This window comes from Pungitius pungitius, chromosome 11 (genome assembly GCF_949316345.1).
Source record: "Pungitius pungitius chromosome 11, fPunPun2.1, whole genome shotgun sequence".
In the NCBI taxonomy this organism is placed as follows: domain Eukaryota; kingdom Metazoa; phylum Chordata; class Actinopteri; order Perciformes; family Gasterosteidae; genus Pungitius; species Pungitius pungitius.
Window position 1 is genome coordinate 18,638,355 of NC_084910.1, and position 17,143 is coordinate 18,655,497.

At 47.0% G+C, this 17,143-nt stretch overlaps 3 protein-coding genes across 7 annotated transcripts; 2 read left to right on the top strand and 1 right to left on the bottom strand.

Moving 5' to 3' along the window:
• Positions 1 to 1,731: 1,731 nt before the first annotated feature.
• Positions 1,732 to 6,570, bottom strand: ankmy2a (ankyrin repeat and MYND domain containing 2a). Its single transcript, XM_037454799.2, has 10 exons — positions 6,385 to 6,570; positions 5,897 to 5,961; positions 4,942 to 5,080; positions 4,757 to 4,855; positions 4,300 to 4,460; positions 3,685 to 3,899; positions 3,428 to 3,563; positions 3,192 to 3,320; positions 2,575 to 2,695; positions 1,732 to 2,250 (listed from the first exon to the last, which is right to left on the bottom strand). Exons 1-10 carry the CDS (start codon positions 6,449 to 6,451, stop codon positions 2,129 to 2,131), a joined length of 1,254 nt encoding a protein of 417 aa, XP_037310696.2. The 5' UTR covers positions 6,452 to 6,570; the 3' UTR covers positions 1,732 to 2,128.
• A 707-nt stretch (positions 6,571 to 7,277) lies between these two features.
• Positions 7,278 to 10,378, top strand: pkdc (protein kinase-like domain containing). 3 transcript variants are annotated; one of them, XM_037454802.2, is made up of 4 exons: positions 7,278 to 7,473; positions 7,780 to 7,801; positions 7,951 to 8,333; positions 8,878 to 10,378. In XM_037454802.2, the coding sequence occupies exons 3-4, from the start codon at positions 7,963 to 7,965 to the stop codon at positions 9,488 to 9,490; spliced, it is 984 nt and encodes a 327-aa protein (XP_037310699.2). In that variant the 5' UTR covers positions 7,278 to 7,473; positions 7,780 to 7,801; positions 7,951 to 7,962; the 3' UTR covers positions 9,491 to 10,378. The 3 variants fall into 3 exon arrangements, with proteins under 3 accessions (XP_037310699.2, XP_037310697.2, XP_037310698.2); XM_037454800.2 differs by having other exon boundaries at positions 7,278 to 7,801; XM_037454801.2 differs by lacking the exon at positions 7,780 to 7,801 and having other exon boundaries at positions 8,878 to 10,377.
• A 293-nt stretch (positions 10,379 to 10,671) lies between these two features.
• herpud2 (HERPUD family member 2) lies at positions 10,672 to 16,425 on the top strand. 3 transcript variants are annotated; one of them, XM_037454798.2, is made up of 9 exons: positions 10,672 to 10,790; positions 11,696 to 12,121; positions 13,160 to 13,237; positions 13,643 to 13,738; positions 14,252 to 14,418; positions 14,673 to 14,798; positions 14,895 to 15,227; positions 15,354 to 15,480; positions 15,621 to 16,425. In XM_037454798.2, the coding sequence occupies exons 2-9, from the start codon at positions 11,975 to 11,977 to the stop codon at positions 15,816 to 15,818; spliced, it is 1,272 nt and encodes a 423-aa protein (XP_037310695.2). In that variant the 5' UTR covers positions 10,672 to 10,790; positions 11,696 to 11,974; the 3' UTR covers positions 15,819 to 16,425. The 3 variants fall into 3 exon arrangements, with proteins under 3 accessions (XP_037310695.2, XP_037310692.2, XP_037310693.2); XM_037454795.2 differs by having other exon boundaries at positions 10,673 to 10,790; positions 13,640 to 13,738; XM_037454796.2 differs by having other exon boundaries at positions 10,715 to 10,790; positions 11,693 to 12,121; positions 13,640 to 13,738.
• The last annotated feature ends 718 nt before the right edge of the window (positions 16,426 to 17,143 follow it).

The following is a 17,143-nucleotide window of genomic DNA, read 5'->3' on the forward strand; positions in this document are numbered from 1 at the left end:
CTGCTGAATTTCGCTCCGTTTGAAAGCCTAATTTGACGCTCATTAATCAGACGGAGCATTAATCGCACACTGATGATTTAAGAGTTTAAGTCTTTCACGTTGGACCCCCATCCCCCTCCTTCTCCCCCCCCCTCCCCCCTGGTTTGATTGGTGAATGAAAGCTGACATCGTCTGTTATCGTCCCTCCATCCCCGTGAGTTACACCTCTCACGGTCCCACCTCAGACCAACCAAGGAGAGAGGCGTAATTACTCCTGTGGGGAACGTTCACTCCAGGCTCGCCTCGCTCATTGGGGGGGGGGGGGGGGGGGGGGGGGGGGTGTTTATGTTTGTTTTTTTAGGGTTGTGGTCTCATTTGAGGAGGAAGAAAGGGACGAGGCCCAGAAATATGTAAAGTATTCCCTCGCCGGGGTCAAAGGAAATACTAACAGACTACCACGGGGGCAAAGGTCAGCTAAGAGGTACACAAGTATTGTGTCAACTGCGTTTAGGAAAAGCCGAGTTTAGTACATCACGTACCAGCAATTTGGGAGGTTTCCAGGATTTTTAATATGAGGAATGAAGGTAAGAAATAATTTAGGAAACAATGGACGGCGGCGCCAGCGGCAACCTGCGCTAACGTGCACGCGAGGACTAACGGGGAAACTTTATTCTCTGCTCAGGTAGACACGACTCCATTATTTAAACAGCAAATAGTATTTTGTCCGCTGTAATCAATGCACTGAATATCGTACGGATAACCCTTTAATAAATGTAATTCCCGACTCGGGTGGTTCAAATCTCCCCAGCAGTTGAAACCGGCCTGTCATTAAACCTCACACCTTCTGTTATTGCTTCCTCTCTTTTGTTTGTCCTCAAACAGGAGAACCAAAGGCTCATTCACTGCACTTCCGAACCCCCCCCCCCCACCAAAAAAGAAAGAAAACGGCAACATGGGCAGCTCCTCTCGGAAGACCGGTGGTGATACTTTGACGCCCCTCTGAGCTTCCCATGAGACCCGGTTATAATAATAAGCCCCCCCCCCCCCCCCCTCTTCGTGCCCTCGAGAGCAACCAGACCCTGCAGCAGGAATTCGGTAGCCCCAATAACCCTCATGGGGAATGGAAGGAGGCTGGGTTAATAGCCATATTGACAAGCAGGGTGGAGGGAGAGGGAGCATGATCAGGAAGCGCCCACATGGGGGGGGGGGGGGGGGACCGGATGGGTGACAAGAGGAATGCACAACACCTGGAACAGAGAAAGACAAAGATCCCAGTGGGGAGGTGTGTCTCCTTTAGAATGACTTAACTGCAATATTGTCAACGTGCCGGAAGTTATCGAGGTTTCATTTAGTCGCCAAAAAAAGATGTGAGAGAGTTACAAGGTCAAGAGAAAATAAATACGGGCCACACAATGTGAATAAATGAAACCGTAAACTCAACTAAACTGACTTCGTTTCACACTAAGTGTGGTGAAACGTTGCCCTCTGCTGGAAATGAACGACAATCCAGGCAAAAAACAGAATGCATATAAACTTATATCGGTGGTCACAGCGTGCAGTGCGTTGGTATCTTCTTTAAAAAGAGAATGAGCCATCTTGTGTCCACAAAGCAAAGCCTCCTCCAGTCACACCTCCGTACTGACGGGACCTCGCCTGAGAATCGGGCCTCTTCTCTACTACAATAACTCACTTTTTAATGTTAAACTAATTATCACGACGAACAATAAAAACAATAACAGGATAAATCACGGAAACTAGTAATTCGTGTTTATTTCGTTTATATTTAAAAAATATACAAGTTTGGTCAATATTGTGCGGCCCTGCCATTTGCTATGACGTCATTGGTACAAAAAAAACCCCACAAACCACAAACTCCCAAAAACAAATCAAGTAGGAAGAGAAAGCACTGCTCTGATTGGCTCTACGGTTTAAGGCAAAAAATAATCACATTCCATCAGGGGTGTGAACCACCAGCTCTTCTACCACCACTTCTAATCACAAAAGACATCAACCTTTACATACACACATATACATTTTATATATATATATATATATATATATATATAAAAAGAAAGAAAAATGATGGCCACCGTGCCCTCGAAGCGTCCTCGTGACGTAATAAATATGGGTTTCCTCCTCTCCGGCCCGCTCAGTTGTCGGCGGCCGGGATGGGGGCGGGGTTTGAGGTTTGCGGGGGGGGCGCCTCAGCGCCGGCCTCCACCGAGAGCGCCCGCATGGAGTCCGCGGCCTCCTGCGCGCCGGCGCTCTCCTCTGAAGCGCAGAGAGACGACACAGTTTGGCTTCAACACGTTGTCAAGTGAGGAGGTTTCACACATGGCATGTTTTAGTTTACATGGGATTCATAGTCAGGTTTTAAAGGCTCATTGTACTTTTTTAAAATTCTCACCAAGTAAATACCAAAAACCACAATGAACTGATTCGTCTCAGGGCCCTGTATGAGAACTCTCCAAATGGTTAAACTGCAATTTAAAAATCTAAAGTCTGTCCTTTTTAATTCTCCCTCCCCATTCAAAAACAATGACCATCTGCTGAATTTCTTATACAAAAAAATGTATGACTTCTTTTAAAAAGCACCTTTGCTCTGCTGCATCCTCATCTCGGCCTCCTGCTCCTCTCTCTGCTCCTGCAGCGTCTTGCAGACCTTCTTGTGGGCGAACCAGTGCATCTTCTGACAGGCCTGGTCGCAGTAGATCACCTGAGTAGCAGAGACTTCCGTTTGAACATGCAAGGTGATCGTCAGTAGCCACGGACTCAAGAGAGAGAAAAGGGAACCGAAAACTGGATTCATCATATAAATTCACACGATGCTTCGTGTTCAGCTCACTGAGTAACTACAAATGTTAATATATTTTCATAATTCTGTTCTCTGCATTCGCCCCCATATCTAATGTGTAGCTTTAATTCCCTCAAGCTCGAGACGCATTTAATACAGTGCTGTTGGATGTGGATGACGCTTCTGTTCCTGTCTTCATAAGGTTGAACTAACACCACCACACTAGTACGAGTATATAACAGAATAAGAGACTTTAATGTCACTGAGGTTTGCCTCCAACAAAAAGTCACACAGCTCAAGTGTTTAGTCGAAAATCAACAAAAGCAAAGAACCCATGTTGCATCCAACAGGACACACCGCCCACACACACACACACACACACACACACACACATGAAGAAGAGGCGTAAAACGCTCACCATCTTGCAAACGGAGCACCTCTTCTCGGCCCCCTTCTCGCCGCACGTGGTGCAGAACTCTGCGTCCATGAAGCCCACCTGGCCGGTGATGGCCTGCGTCAGCACCGACAGCGCCGTGGGGTCGTTACCCTGCGAGGGGGGGGGACAGACGAGGGGCGAGCGTTAGGCGACCAGACAAGATGTCTGCAGGCGAGGGGAGTTTGCGGCGCCCCGATTGAACCTCATCCAGGACTCACAATCTCCACGGGGGCGATGCTCCGCACCAGCTGCTGCAGCAGCGTGGCGTCGCAGTAAGGGAACTTGCGGATGCACTCGCGGAGGAACTTCTCCTGGTGCACGGGGAAGCCGTCTCCGTCCCGACCCTTCAGCAGGCTGCAGGACAGGGCGACACCCATCGCTTACAAATACGAAACTCATTTTTTGAGGGTAAATAACAGCCGAGGAGGCCGATTAACACCCCCCCCCCCCCCGCCCCACCCCACCGTGGCCTGACCTCTTGATGAGGCCGTCCAGCTTGTCCTCGCGCTCCCTGAGGAAGGACGCGCACTTCCCCAGCACGCAGCTGATGTAGTGCATCTTCATGGCCAGCACCTCGTTCATGTCCTGCTGCTTGATGCACTTCTCGCAGATGAGCTCCATCACCCGCCGGCACTTGTCCAGGGCCTCCGCCTCGGCCACCAGGGGGTTCTCCTTCACCAGCATCACCATCTGCAGGACCCGGGGAGAAGCCCGTCACGAAATCGAGTCCTTTCAAAATAAGACACCGCTCGTGGTGTTTTTTTTCTTTTCTATAGTGCATTTTAAAGTATTACAAGTGGGGGAAAAAAGTGACAAAAAGCAAGTTTTCACAGGAAAAAAATTATAAAATTTCAATCAAGGTTGCAGAGGCTCAAAAGCATGCTGGTTTGCTATCACTGAGGCGGATGATTTGTTCGACGCCCGTCATGCAAACCACTCATTTTTATCTCCCAGAACCAGGAGAGGTTAGAAGACAGTTGGAGGGATTCCTTACATCTGACTGAGAGCACTTCTTAAAAGACACATTCATTTAAAAGACCTACAAGATGATCACTACAAGAGCGGCCGCCCCTGTCCGGCCGTGTCCTACCTTGACGGGGTTCAGGTTGGTGCTCATGATGACCTTGTGGAGGGGCCCGGCCAGTTTGGGCGGCAGTTTGGGTTCCTTCTCCAAACCCTGGGGCTTGGTGTAGTAGTCCAGTCTGGCCCGGGAGAAGAAGTTGTTGATCACCGTCACACAGTCGTGTTGCCCTGCAGGAGGGAAAAGAAGAGACGGCTCCCTGTTTCTCTTCAACAACCAATGGCTGGACGTTCCGGTTTTTGTAAGTTATAAGCCGCTTAAATGCAACAAACGTCTTTCCACAGGTGGGCGGAGTTGCCATGGCGACGAGTAGTGGGCAATTGGATAATATGGAAATATGTCAAAAGAGACAAGCGCACGTAGTTAGGATCTGGTCAATTTTCAAAATAAAACATTTTTCAGAAAGAAAAGAAAAAGTCTTTCTGTGGTGCGGCCCGGTACCAAATGACGCCGCCGACGGACGTACCGACAAAGGCGGCCATCTGCGCGGCGGTCCGTCCCACGGAGTTGACCACGTCCGTCTCCGCGCCGGCGTCCAGCATCATCCACGTGATGTCGGTCTTACCTGCAGCCGCGACAAACACAGGGTGAGACCTTTTTTCCGGTTTGGTTTTTCCTTGTCGTCGTGTCGCCGCGGTGATGAACTCTGACCCGACAGGCCGGCAAACATCAGCGCCGTGTATCCGTGCTCGTGTTGGTTGCAGTTCACGTCCGCTCCGTGTTGCAGCAGCAGCCTGCACATGTCGGCTTTTCCTTTGTAAGCGGCGTGCATGAGAGGGGTCATCCCGTTCTGTGGACCAGAGGAACAAACAACAACAACAACAACAACTTTGATTTACATGAACAGTCAGGTTTAAATATTCAGTCGGCTTCATGAAGACCTTTAAATCATTAAGGGCTTTTCTTTTGTCAGTAATCTGCGCATAGTCAATTCAAGTTCATATGATAACGTTAATTTCCCAATTTAATGGGTGGTGGCATCAGATGTGTTGTGTTTGACAGAAATAACAACACAAAGACAATCAGGTTACATGTTAAAGATATTATATAAATACTTTCCATGCATTGAATGGTCCTTGGTGCAGCTGAGGTTGTATTTTCTACAACCGTTTATATTTTAGCATTCTGTCTTTTGAGTGGTTGCCTTCTTTCAAAGCTTTCCAAAATGTCTCGCATGATGGCATACTCTTCCTTTTATGATAAACGGAAAAAGAACAACAATAACTCAAAATGCTCTTCAGTTATTCAACAGATCATCCGTTCGAGACATCTGGTTGTGACAGAAGGGACAAGGGAGGACATGAAGGGCGTCCTCCAAAGCCGGTCAGGGTGCTGACTCATCAGTCCTCTTGTACCACACATATGCCCCTGAACTAAGGAGGATCTTAGCGGGTTCTCTTGCCTACATCTGACACTTTGTACTCATGTCTACATCCGAGACGCAGATGAACTACTTGCAAGATGTGATTTTCGTAGGAAACATTTAATGAGCATTGTTGGAGGAAGCCTGAGATCTAAGATTCCCTGTGATTGCTGTGGCAAAACACATCATTTGAAACATGTTAAGTGGTCCGATGTGTCCACTTTGATTGAAATGCTCGCTCACCTCATCCAGGCAGTTAACTCCAACATCTTTGCAACCCAGCAGCCTCGAAGCCTCTTGGACGTTTCCTAAGTGCATACAATTCTCTGTTATTACATTGTAAATCAATTAAAACGAGCTTGCACTGAAGTTTATTCAGCAAATAGATCGTTCAACGTTTGAGTATATAACTTAAGTCGTAATGCTACTCTTACAAAACCAAAAATTGAATGAATGAACAGTAAAGTGCACAGTGGTGATTACATTGTAAACTAGTTAGCTGGCATTAGCTAACGCTGCATCCAAGCCGAGCAAGAACCATTTACGCCCAAGTTAATTTAAACGGTTTTGTTTAAATGAACCGCATCGTTGGGCAGTTACTGGAAATCAAAGGTGTTGAGCGGACATTATTTCATAAATATTAACAACGTAATAAAGCGCACAAGCTAACAAGAGCTAACTCCAAATGTGGGGTTCCTGAGGGGGATTAGCATTAGCCGAAAGAGATTTACCTGCAGTGATCACCTCAAACAACTCCTTCTCGCTTGGAGACAAGTCTCCCTTCTTAGGTGCAGACATGTCGGTGGTCAAGAGTTCCCAATTAGGCTTGAACACGACGAAAAAGACAAGAAGTTCTAGGTAGAAAGGCGGCTTTCTGTGGCACGAGCATGGAGCCAGCTGTCATTTGGAATGTACCACTGCGGACACGTTAGCGGGGGGGGGGGCGGAATTACCGACTTAAAAAAACAACATATTTTTTAGTCTTTTGTATTTAAGCAGATGTTTTTCACTAAACTGACCTATACCTAGGTTCAGGCAACTGGAAACAAAAAACGCACAAATAATCCCTAATCAGAAAAAAGTGATGAGTTAGTGTGTTACCCCCTTGTCCTCGAACTGAAGTATTCCGTCTCGAACAGGTGAAAAGGTGTTTTCACTGGCCACTCTTCATTCATATTTATATCAAGATTAATAATCTGTATTATTCTCCGTGACACGAGACGGAGATGAATGAGAGACATTTAAGATTATGGTATTGGGGGAAACCCTCTCCTTTTTTAACAATTAAATTCTGTGTTTGTTTTCTCATTTCTTTTAAAAGCCACTACATTTTTTGTAATGTTCTCTTGCCACGTCACTGCACTGCGTTGTGAAAATACATTTGGCAATGGACACATGCTAAACAATCCACCATACATGCGTAATAATTGATTGATTGTAGAGCCAAAGTATGTGATTTAGGATCGCAGCTCCTTTCATGGTGTTCCACCATGTGTCCACGTGACTAAGGCCTCCAACGTGTCATGATCAGAGGCACCTTTTTCCTGCTGCTAAGACACTCCGTACCACAAGGTGGCATCAGAGTTTATTTTAGCTCTTTTGAGTCAACATCTGTAGCTTTATGCATCAAACGGAACACAGAAAGGAATACTTCCTGTTATTTGATAGAAAGCAGGGGGTATTTTGCACTGTTGTGGCATATTTGAGACAGAGAGTTCTTTTTTTTTACGTCACGGCGTCCACTGAACGTGTGAGAAGGAAACCTAAATCAAGCTGGCTTCTGCTCTCTTGATACCGAAACGTGATCATTTGTGAGTAAGGTAAGGGATACACAGGACGACACCAACAAGGATCACACGATTGGGAGATTGCTGCTGATGCCAGATCTTCTACCAATAGAACATTGTGAGGATGTTTAAATGCAATCCTGTTTCAAGCAATGCATCACATTATATAATATCACGTGTTGTTTTGTGAGACACACCCACCTCTCAAGAGTTATAACTATGCATTTTACGGCAGATTATTTAATAAAGAGTTTATTTAGGTCGTGGTGTAGTCTTCTCGCCACAATAATGACAGTTTATAAGGAAGAAAACACTCATTATGAATCAACACATCTGGAGATGCAACGTTTACAGTGAACAGGTATAGGGGATTCAAATGTGGATTTGAAGTAGGGTTGTAAAAGAAGTAGTGTTTGCCCGTGAGGTGTCATTTTCAACACACACACACACACACACACACACACACACACACACACACACACACACACACGGCCCCTTTTCGATGTTCAGCTCCGACTGGGGATGAAACCAGAGCACCAGGACCTCGTCCTGCGGGCGTGCTCCGCGTCGTCGCTGCGTGTCGGTGCCACGGTGCAGACGCTGTGGAGCGGCTACGGGGAGATAGTCCGGCTGCACCTGGAGGGCTGCGACCGGCCGTCGGTGGTCGTCAAGCACGTCAAGTTTCCGGAGGAGGCCGCGCACCCCGGCGGCCGGAACACGGATCGCTCCCACGCGCGTAAAGTGAGGTCCTACCAGGTGGAGACGCACTGGTACCGAAACTATCACACCGACCCGAGCTGTCGGACTCCCGCCTGCCTGGCTGTTTGTTCCCATGGAGACGAGATGCTGATCGTGCTGGAGGACCTGGACGCGGCGGGTTATGATCAGAGATGGTATGGTCTTCATTGATCTCTTAGACATTTGTGTGAAACTGTCATACTAAAAAAAACCTGTGAGGTCAGTAACCTTTTGACCTTTGACCCCCAATGTGCAAATCAGTTTATCCTTGAGTGTAGGAGGACGTTTGTGGCAAATTTGAGAAATTCCCGTCTGGGATCCGCGAGGTACCCGGTACACGAGGTGATAGGAATAGTAAAACAACACTGAGGAAAGGACTTGCTTATGGGCCTCAACGAGCTTGTTTTAAGGTCATGAACATGCATTTCTTTACACTCCATGAGATTTAAGATTCATTTTATGGTCAAACTAGCCAACCGCTGGGCCGTAGAATGGAAGAAAACAAACAAAAAACATTTGAATGAGTGTTAAGTCAATTTGGAAAAAAGACTGAATAAAAATAAGAAGAAAAGATGAATGTTTTGACCTTTCCCTACAAAACATCCCCACATACTGAAAACATTCGTCAATTCTAACTCTTTTAATAAGAGGAACACATTTCATGCCGGACGGGTAAGAGTTTGTTGTGTGTCTTCTTAGGACCAGCGTGAAGGACAGAGAAATAAAGGCCTGTCTGCGCTGGCTCGCCCACTTCCACGCGCTCTTCCTGGGCGTGCCGCCCGAGGGCCTGTGGCCCGTCGGCACCTACTGGCACCTGGAGACCCGTCCGGACGAGCTGGAGGCGCTGGACCACGCCGAGCTCAAAGCGGCGGCCGGCGCCATCGACGAGGCGCTGAACGGATGCGTCTTCAAGACCGTCGTCCACGGGGACGCCAAGTTGGCCAACTTCTGCTTCTCGCGGAGCGGGGAGGACGCGGCGGCCGTGGACTTCCAGTACGTCGGCGGGGGCTGCGGGATGAAGGACGTCGTGTATTTTTTAGGAAGTTGCATGGACGAGAGGGAGTGTGAGAAGAGGGTGCCGGGCCTATTGGACCACTATTTCACCGCGTTGAAGCGGTCCGTGAAGAAGAAGGACGTGGACCTCGGCGCCCTGGAGAGAGAGTGGAGGGAGATGTTTGCGTTTGCCTGGACAGATTTTCATCGCTTTCTGTTGGGATGGAGCCCCGGACACTGGAAGATCAACCGGTACAGTAAGCAGCTGACCGAGGAGGTTCTCCTCAAACTGAAACAAAAAAAACAGCTTTCCTTCTGACAGTCCCGAGAACTGAGCGTGTGGCTGAGAGGTTTGAAACCGAAAAGGTCTGCAAATGTAAATAATCTAATCCGGCCGAACAGCCGGTGGAGACGGAAGCGTGCAAGCTGTTTTACATTTTCTCTCCAAGTAAACATATTGTAAAGTGTTTTTTTGACATGGCTTCATGCATCCACACATTTTGTTTGATGTGTCAATGTGTGATCTTTAAAAAAAAAAAAAAAAAGTTTGGAAATTCATCAAACTATTTACAAACCAGGTGGTGTCATTTTAGAATAAAGAACTTGTTAGTTTATTATTTATCGACCTGTATGAAAATGGGGTAGCATCAATCATTGCAACAGGAAATTAAACAGATTTCAGAGAGTTAAATTGTCTCTGTGAGATTCAATTTGAACTCTAAGCTAGTGTTTTATTTTGTCCCAATCTTGTCAGTGTTAAATCAATACTCAACCAAGTGTTAACAATTTAACTCGGAATAAGTGTCACAATAAATCTGCCCAGTGTTGAATACAACGTCATTTAGCTGCTGCTTTTATCAAATGCAACTTATGTTGCATTTTTAACACGTGGTGTTTACATTTGGGCAATTCAGGGTTAGGTGCATTGCTCAGGGACACTTTGACATGGAACGTGGGGAAGCCAGGGATTGAACCAACAACCCTGTGCTCCTGACTCACCCTCACCAATCCATGCGCCATATTACATGGAGTTAAGCCCGACACCAAGAAGTGTGACACTGTGCAGTTACATTTCAATCCCATCAAAGAGTTCATTTAACCCTAAGTGTTGCAAATGATTCTGATCTTGACACTGGATGATGACTCCAACTCTTTGGTACAATTGACTCTGTAAGAGTTTAATTAAATAATTTAATATTCAAAGAATGAATGTATACTTGTTTCTGTGCCAGCATTACATAATACAAAGGATTCAGAGGGATATTCATAGTACAATTCCCTTTATTTTTTGATCAAATGTATGTCAGGGTCCAATCAGATCGCAAATGAATGCTGTCCCAGTAACACGTATCGCATTTTTAAAATCAGTTAATGCTTTAGTGATTTAAGTGAAGAGGAAAATAGTTGTAGGTCCTTTACAAACCAAACACATTCCGACTGCTTCCTCGAGCGGTCCTTCTGGTTTCTAACCGGATCCGTTGCCCGGATCAGCTGTGAAGACGAGCACGATGACGTAGTTTCCGGTCTCACACACACACACACACGATTTTCAACAACAAGGCGAGCCGAGCCGAGCCGAGCTGAGACTCCGAGACCAGGGCACCGCCAGAGCAAACGAGGTACGGGACGAAAATACCCAAAGATAACGCATACTGACATACACCACCTGGCGTCGTTCCGTTAAACGGGTTGTCATTGCGGTCAACGGTTTACGAGTCCGATCCGGGCTTTTTTCCCCCCCCCCGTTCTCCCCAGCAAGCAAGCCGCGAAGCTAACGTTAGCATACGAGCTAAAAACCCGTTACACCGGTTTCAACGACGGGTCAAAACGCAGGCAGAGCCGCGGAGGGATCACCCCGGAGCTACTTTTACGTTACTGCCGCGTCACTTTCCCCCGTTCTCATCCGCGCACCTTGGTTCTAACTGGTCCCGGGTCAGCGGGACTCTGAGTCGAATTAGCCCACGGTTAGTTTAGCTAATTGCTTGACAGTTGACTGATGACGCAACGTAGCAGGTGACAGAAAAAAAAAAAAAAGTCTGAAGTGAAACTCGCGACCCGTCGCCTGCGCGGTGGCGCGCTTCTGTTTTCACACTAATTACAGAAGTGCAGTGTGTTTACGGGGGGGTGGGGGGGTGTATTGTTGGTCCTGTCCCGGGGGATGATTTCTGAGAACCGGAGGTTGTTTGAGAGGCGGCAGGTGGCCTCTTTCTCTCCCTCTGAGATATAAAGCAATCAATGAGTGGGCCGTTTAACAAATGTAATGTATATTTTTTTGAAGTTTTGAAGTCAACGTATTCAACTCATTAAAGGGGCAGCAGCCCGAATGCTACACTGTAGCTATATTTAACTGTCTCTAATATATTAACATGTAATAACATAACAAAATAGACCTTTTTATGGTAACTGCGGCGCACACAAATTCGGAGGAAATGAGATATTGTGAAGTCGGAAATAAAACCTCATACAAAACAAGTAAAAGCTGTATCCGTCAAAGAGCCAATTCCTTGTGTTTTTCCACCAGCAGAAATCCAAGAAGTATCACCACAGAGGAATTCCCTTCAACAAATGAGGCAGATGTTTTAGAGGGGGAAGCACGCCCCCCCCCTCCCCGCCCCTCCCCATCCCCAGCACCCCCTCCCGCCCCCAAAGCAGATCCAGTTGTGTGTCTCTACTGAGCCCCGCGATGGAGAGGATTTGAGGCAGCTCTCTCCTCAGGTGCGAGTCCTGAGTTGTGACACAGTAAGCTCAGGTTCTTTCGAGCCCCTTCTTCCCCCCCACCCCCATCCTGCTAGTAATATGAGCCATGGACTCCTGGGCAGTTGATAGTCCGGTGACCTTGGTCATCAAGGCCCCCAACCAGAAGTATGGAGACCAGACCATTAACTGCTTCCTCAACTGGACCGTGGAGAGGCTGAAGAGTCACATCTCCAACGTGTACCCCAGCAAGCCGGTAAGTCGCTCCCATGGGCGGCCCTTTTTATTTTTATTTTTTTTATTTGTAATGATCTTCTCGCCGTAATGTGTTGGATACACGTGAAAAGGAGCTTAGCGGGACGCGTGGCTCATGGATGGACGGACATCCACCTAAACGCGCATTCACTAAACTGACAAGAATAGGGCTCCAAATAACCATGTATTTTAATAATCCAATAATTTGCCATTTATTTCCCTGTAATTGACTAACCGGCTGGTCTTCAAAACATAAGCAAAAATATTATATTATTACATTCTCACAAGTATTTTCCACATTCAAAAATCTTGGCGTGAAATCAATATCTGGCTATGAACAATTTGAGCTCTCATAGGTTCTGTATAATTATCTATTCATATTTGAATTTTATAATTCACGTTCTTGGAATTGCACAGCGGAGTAAAAATAATAACTTCATTAGTTAGAAGTAAAAGAATCTGCACTCAGTATGTGATCTGCTTTGCAGGTAATGGTTATAAAGGATAAAGAAGCACCATTGCATAGGCTGCTGTTGCATAGGCTGCTGAGGTCATAACCTTTTTCACAGTATCTTCTATTAGGAGGAGCTGTTTTATCACGGCTATGTCTACTTAATATAATGAGGCGCAGAGAATATGATCGTACACACTGGGTCGTAGCCCAGCAGTCTAATCCAATCCAAAGGTGTCAAACCAGCCATACAAAACAACAAGGTCAACAACAAGGTCAAGTCGACTACATGATGTTGATTTTGAAAAGGCCGACGTTTGGGATCATAATTTGTTCTTGAGCTTTTGAAACGGGAGTTAAGGAAATCCTCAACTCGCTCCCCGTTCTAATGCGTGCGATCAAATCACATGACTTCATTCGCCCTGAAGGCTTTTATGTAAATGTGTAAATCTGTTTACACCGGAAAGGAGGTTGTGTGTCCGCAAACTAAGCTCCTCTCTCCTGTTGCTGTTTTCAACAAGTCTATTAAGAAGGCCCGTTGCCACCGTTAACCGTGTGTCTCACCACGCAGTGCTGTTTGTGTTGCAGCTGTCCAAAGACCAGCGGCTGGTGTACTCAGGGAGGCTCCTTCAAGACCACCTGCAGCTCAGAGATGTGCTCAGAAAGGTAGGGCCGTCTACCTCCGTAACATCTAGTTTGGCAATCCACCTAAATAGTTTTGTTCCTATTTAAAAGCCTTTTGTAAATTTATTTTTATCCACTTTTCTCTTCAACTGCTACATCTAAGATGTGTGTGTGTGTGTGTGTGTTTGTGTGTGTGTGCGCACTGTGGGAGAAACAAATGAGGCTGCCTGGGAAAAAGCAGCTTATCTGATGTGTTTTACCAACAATGGGTGAGCCGTGTGTGTGTGTGTGTGTGTGTGTGTGTGTGTGTGTGTGTGTGTGTGTGTGTGTGTGTGTGTGTGTGTGTGTGTGTGTGTGTGTGAGAATTCTAGCATTTTCCCTCACTAATTCTCTCTCTCTCTCTGTTCTTTCTCGCTGCCTTCACCTCGACTCGTTGACCCGCAGCAGGATGAATACCACATGTTGCACCTAGTGTGCGCCTCTAAAAGCCCCCCGGCCTCGCCCGTGCCCCGGCCCCCCGCCGGGGCCAGCCCCGACGCCAGCGTGAGTAGAGCGAGACGCACCTCCAGCAGTGTCACGTCCAGCCGCGTTGACATTAGATCAGAGACGGTACGCGAGAAGCTGATGGGGTCACCGTGAACCGACAAAGACACGATACTCTTCTTTATTACCTATATGACTCTAAATGGACCGTCATTTACGCAATGAACTTGAAAGTAGAGATTGAGAGCATAAACTAATGTTTACAATGTTTAATGAGGGAATAAATCAAGAGAGAAGTCAGTCAGCAGAGGAGTCGTGGCATGCTGTCCAATAGCCCAATAGAGTTTGAGCTACTTCCTCATTGACATCCCCTTTCAGAACTACTTGCCGATTGGTTCACATTTAATTTAAGCCGGGGTTTGGATCTTTGGATTGTTAGTTGCTCGTTGTTCTATTACAATTGGGAAAAAAATACATACACTGGTATTGGTATGTAAAACCTGATCAAATTGATAATAATTAAAAAAAAAAATCATCTTAATGTCTGATTGGTGCTCACATCTCGTCCTTCAGAGTTCAGACAGCGCCGGCTCCACCCCCCACGCCAGTCAGCCAACCCCCTCTTCCTCCTCCTCCTCCTCCTCCTCTACCTCGGAGCCGGGAAGTTATGACGGGCTGAGGTATCGCGGCGGCGGCATCCCGCAGTACAACCCTCAGGGCCCCGCCGGTGTCCCTCAGTGGTAAGAAAGTCTTTCCCAATGTGACGGAAGCACAACTCGTGTTCACTAGCGATTCAAAGGTTCTCTACTGTATGGAACAAGAGTTTCACCACTTGTTGTCACTTTCATTTGAGGCAGTTTTTTTGGTGGATTTTTTAACCCACCAGGAGCAATACTGCAAGGCCGGAGGATTGTAAAATGCATTGGCAGTGTGGATGAGGAGACCGTGTTTGTGTGTAAACGAATGCATTGACCAACGTGCCGTTCCTCCACAGGCCAGACGGAGCCCAGGTCCCTTTGCAGGGGGACCTCCCGGGCAACATGCCCCCCCACCCCATGTACATGCCCATGCAGATGCTGTGGTGGCAACAGATGTATGCGCGCCACTACTACATGCAATAGTAAGGCTTTATCCACTGTACGACGACGATTAGAAACATTAAAGCCCGACCTCTGACACGAAGTTGAGTTGATTGTGTTTTCCCGCTCCTCACCAGTCAGGCGGCAGTAGCCGCCTCCCAGCCTCCGAGCGCCCCCGCACCTTCCCCACCCTCCCCTTCGCCCCTCCCACCCGCCCAGCCCAACGAGGCCGTGCAGCCCCCGCTGGGGCCCAACCCGGCCCCCAACCCGCTGCCCGAGAACCAGCCGGCCAACCCCATCCAGATGAACGCGCAAGGGGGGGCGGTGCTGAATGACGACGAGCTGAACCGCGATTGGCTGGACTGGTTGTACACGGTGTCGCGCGCCGGCGTCCTGCTCAGCATCGTCTACTTCTACTCCTCCTTCAGCCGCTTCGTCATGGTGGTCGGCGCCATGCTGCTCGTCTACCTGTGAGTCACTCGGGACGGTCTTGCTTGCCTGTTGTGATTTCTTTTTCAGTTAGTTGTATGATTTAAATACAAGAACTGTACTTTGGACCTAAACGTATGTCTGTGGCGTTTTTGCTTTCTCTCCAGGCATCAGGCTGGTTGGTTTCCCTTTAGGCCGGAGCAGCAGAACTTCAGAGGAGGAGGAGGAGGAGGAGCAGAACGCGCCGGGCCTCCTCAGGAGGAGGCAGGGAGACACCAGGACATACAGGAAATGGTGAGCTGTCCGACATGTTGAGTAAAACGTCACAGCTTTTCACCAGATGCGATAGGAAATCCAACCCGAAACATGGTCGTTGAACGCATGCATGTATCCCTTTTTCAATATTTTCCGTGTTGTTTCCATCCGTGTCCCAGGAGCGCCTGATGGACGAGGGGATGGAGGACGATGACGACGGCAACAACAACAACGGTGAGGAAGGCGCCGGAGGTCCGGGGGACCGGGCCGCGGCTGCCGTCGTGCCCGAGCCCGGCTTCCTCACCACCGCCTGGTCCTTCGTTAGCACCTTCTTCACCTCCATCGTCCCAGAGGGAAGGCACCAACCGGCCAACTAGGCAGAGTCCCCCTCCCTCCGTTCTCCTGTTATACCGCTCGACTTAAGTATCACAATTGCCACCTAAATACCCCTAAAGCATCTTCAGTCACCCCGGTGCGTTGATGTACCCCGAGACCTTCTGGTTGAACCCACCCAGGTGTCTGCAATCCTTGTACATTCAAAACAGGCCCCTCTGAGGTTTAAGAGCAGATGTGTCGTAATAAAGGAACTTAAAGAAAGTTCATTTAACGTTGTGTCAATGGATTAAATGCTTCAGCAGTGATATATATATATATATACATTATTTTTTTCCTTTATTGGTCTTGAATTAATTGAGACGTGGTGATGGTGAGAAGCTGAGGGGAGCTGTCTTCCATTTCAAACAGTTATTTGAAACAGCGTTTGAAACTTTTAAATGAGGGATGTGATCCAGACAACAAAACAAAACCGTGAAATCCCAAAAGACATTTTCATGTGTGCACACAAAGTGCATAAAGACATTGCAGCTACTGAAGCACATTGTTTTTCCACTTTGTGTGTTTGAATATCAGTTACACATGTAAGTATATGCATCTCTAATTCATCAATATTTGCTTTTTTAAATAAAAAATCTTGCTGCAGTTTGACTGCTGTGTTTCACTTGCTGTTGTTTTTTCTGTAGTTCCTCTGACGTCCTGCGGGTGGCGATGTCCACACACTAATGTCAATGTAGTTTCAAGTATTTCTGATGGAACTTCCTTTTACTGGACCTTCAGCAACAAACTTTTCTCTCAAAAGCAGAGACTTAAGACCTTGATAATGCTCTACTGTGAATATTATAAGAATCCGATAAACGGCGGCGAGAGGGAGCATCGGCAAAGTTGATCCTTCGCCAAATAAACTACTTTTCCACGTGATAATTGCTTAATATCTGCATTTTTAGCCGATTTCTTGCCCATTGTATAAGACCGAACTCCTTCCAAAGATTATTTCCGAATGCATGAAGCTTGAAAAAATATTAAACTATGTGCCATATACAGATGTGTATTATAGTGTGAACAATAATAATAGGATCATAGGATCTTCTTCTGCACCCAATCGAGTGGCTTACAAAAATCAGTCCCTACAGTCAACGGAGAACAACGCTGCACTACTTAAAAATGTCAAACTTATGATTTCACATGTGCTCGTTTACATCCATCTGTTTTATGCACATTTTATTCAGTTGTGAAAAATATCTATTGACAAAGGTGGAAAAAGGTTGCTTGACCAAAACAGTATTTTCATCGAAAAAACAAACATGCTCATCTACAAAGATTTGGTTTTCCTCAGTATTTCGATTGTTATTTATTTCATCACCTACAC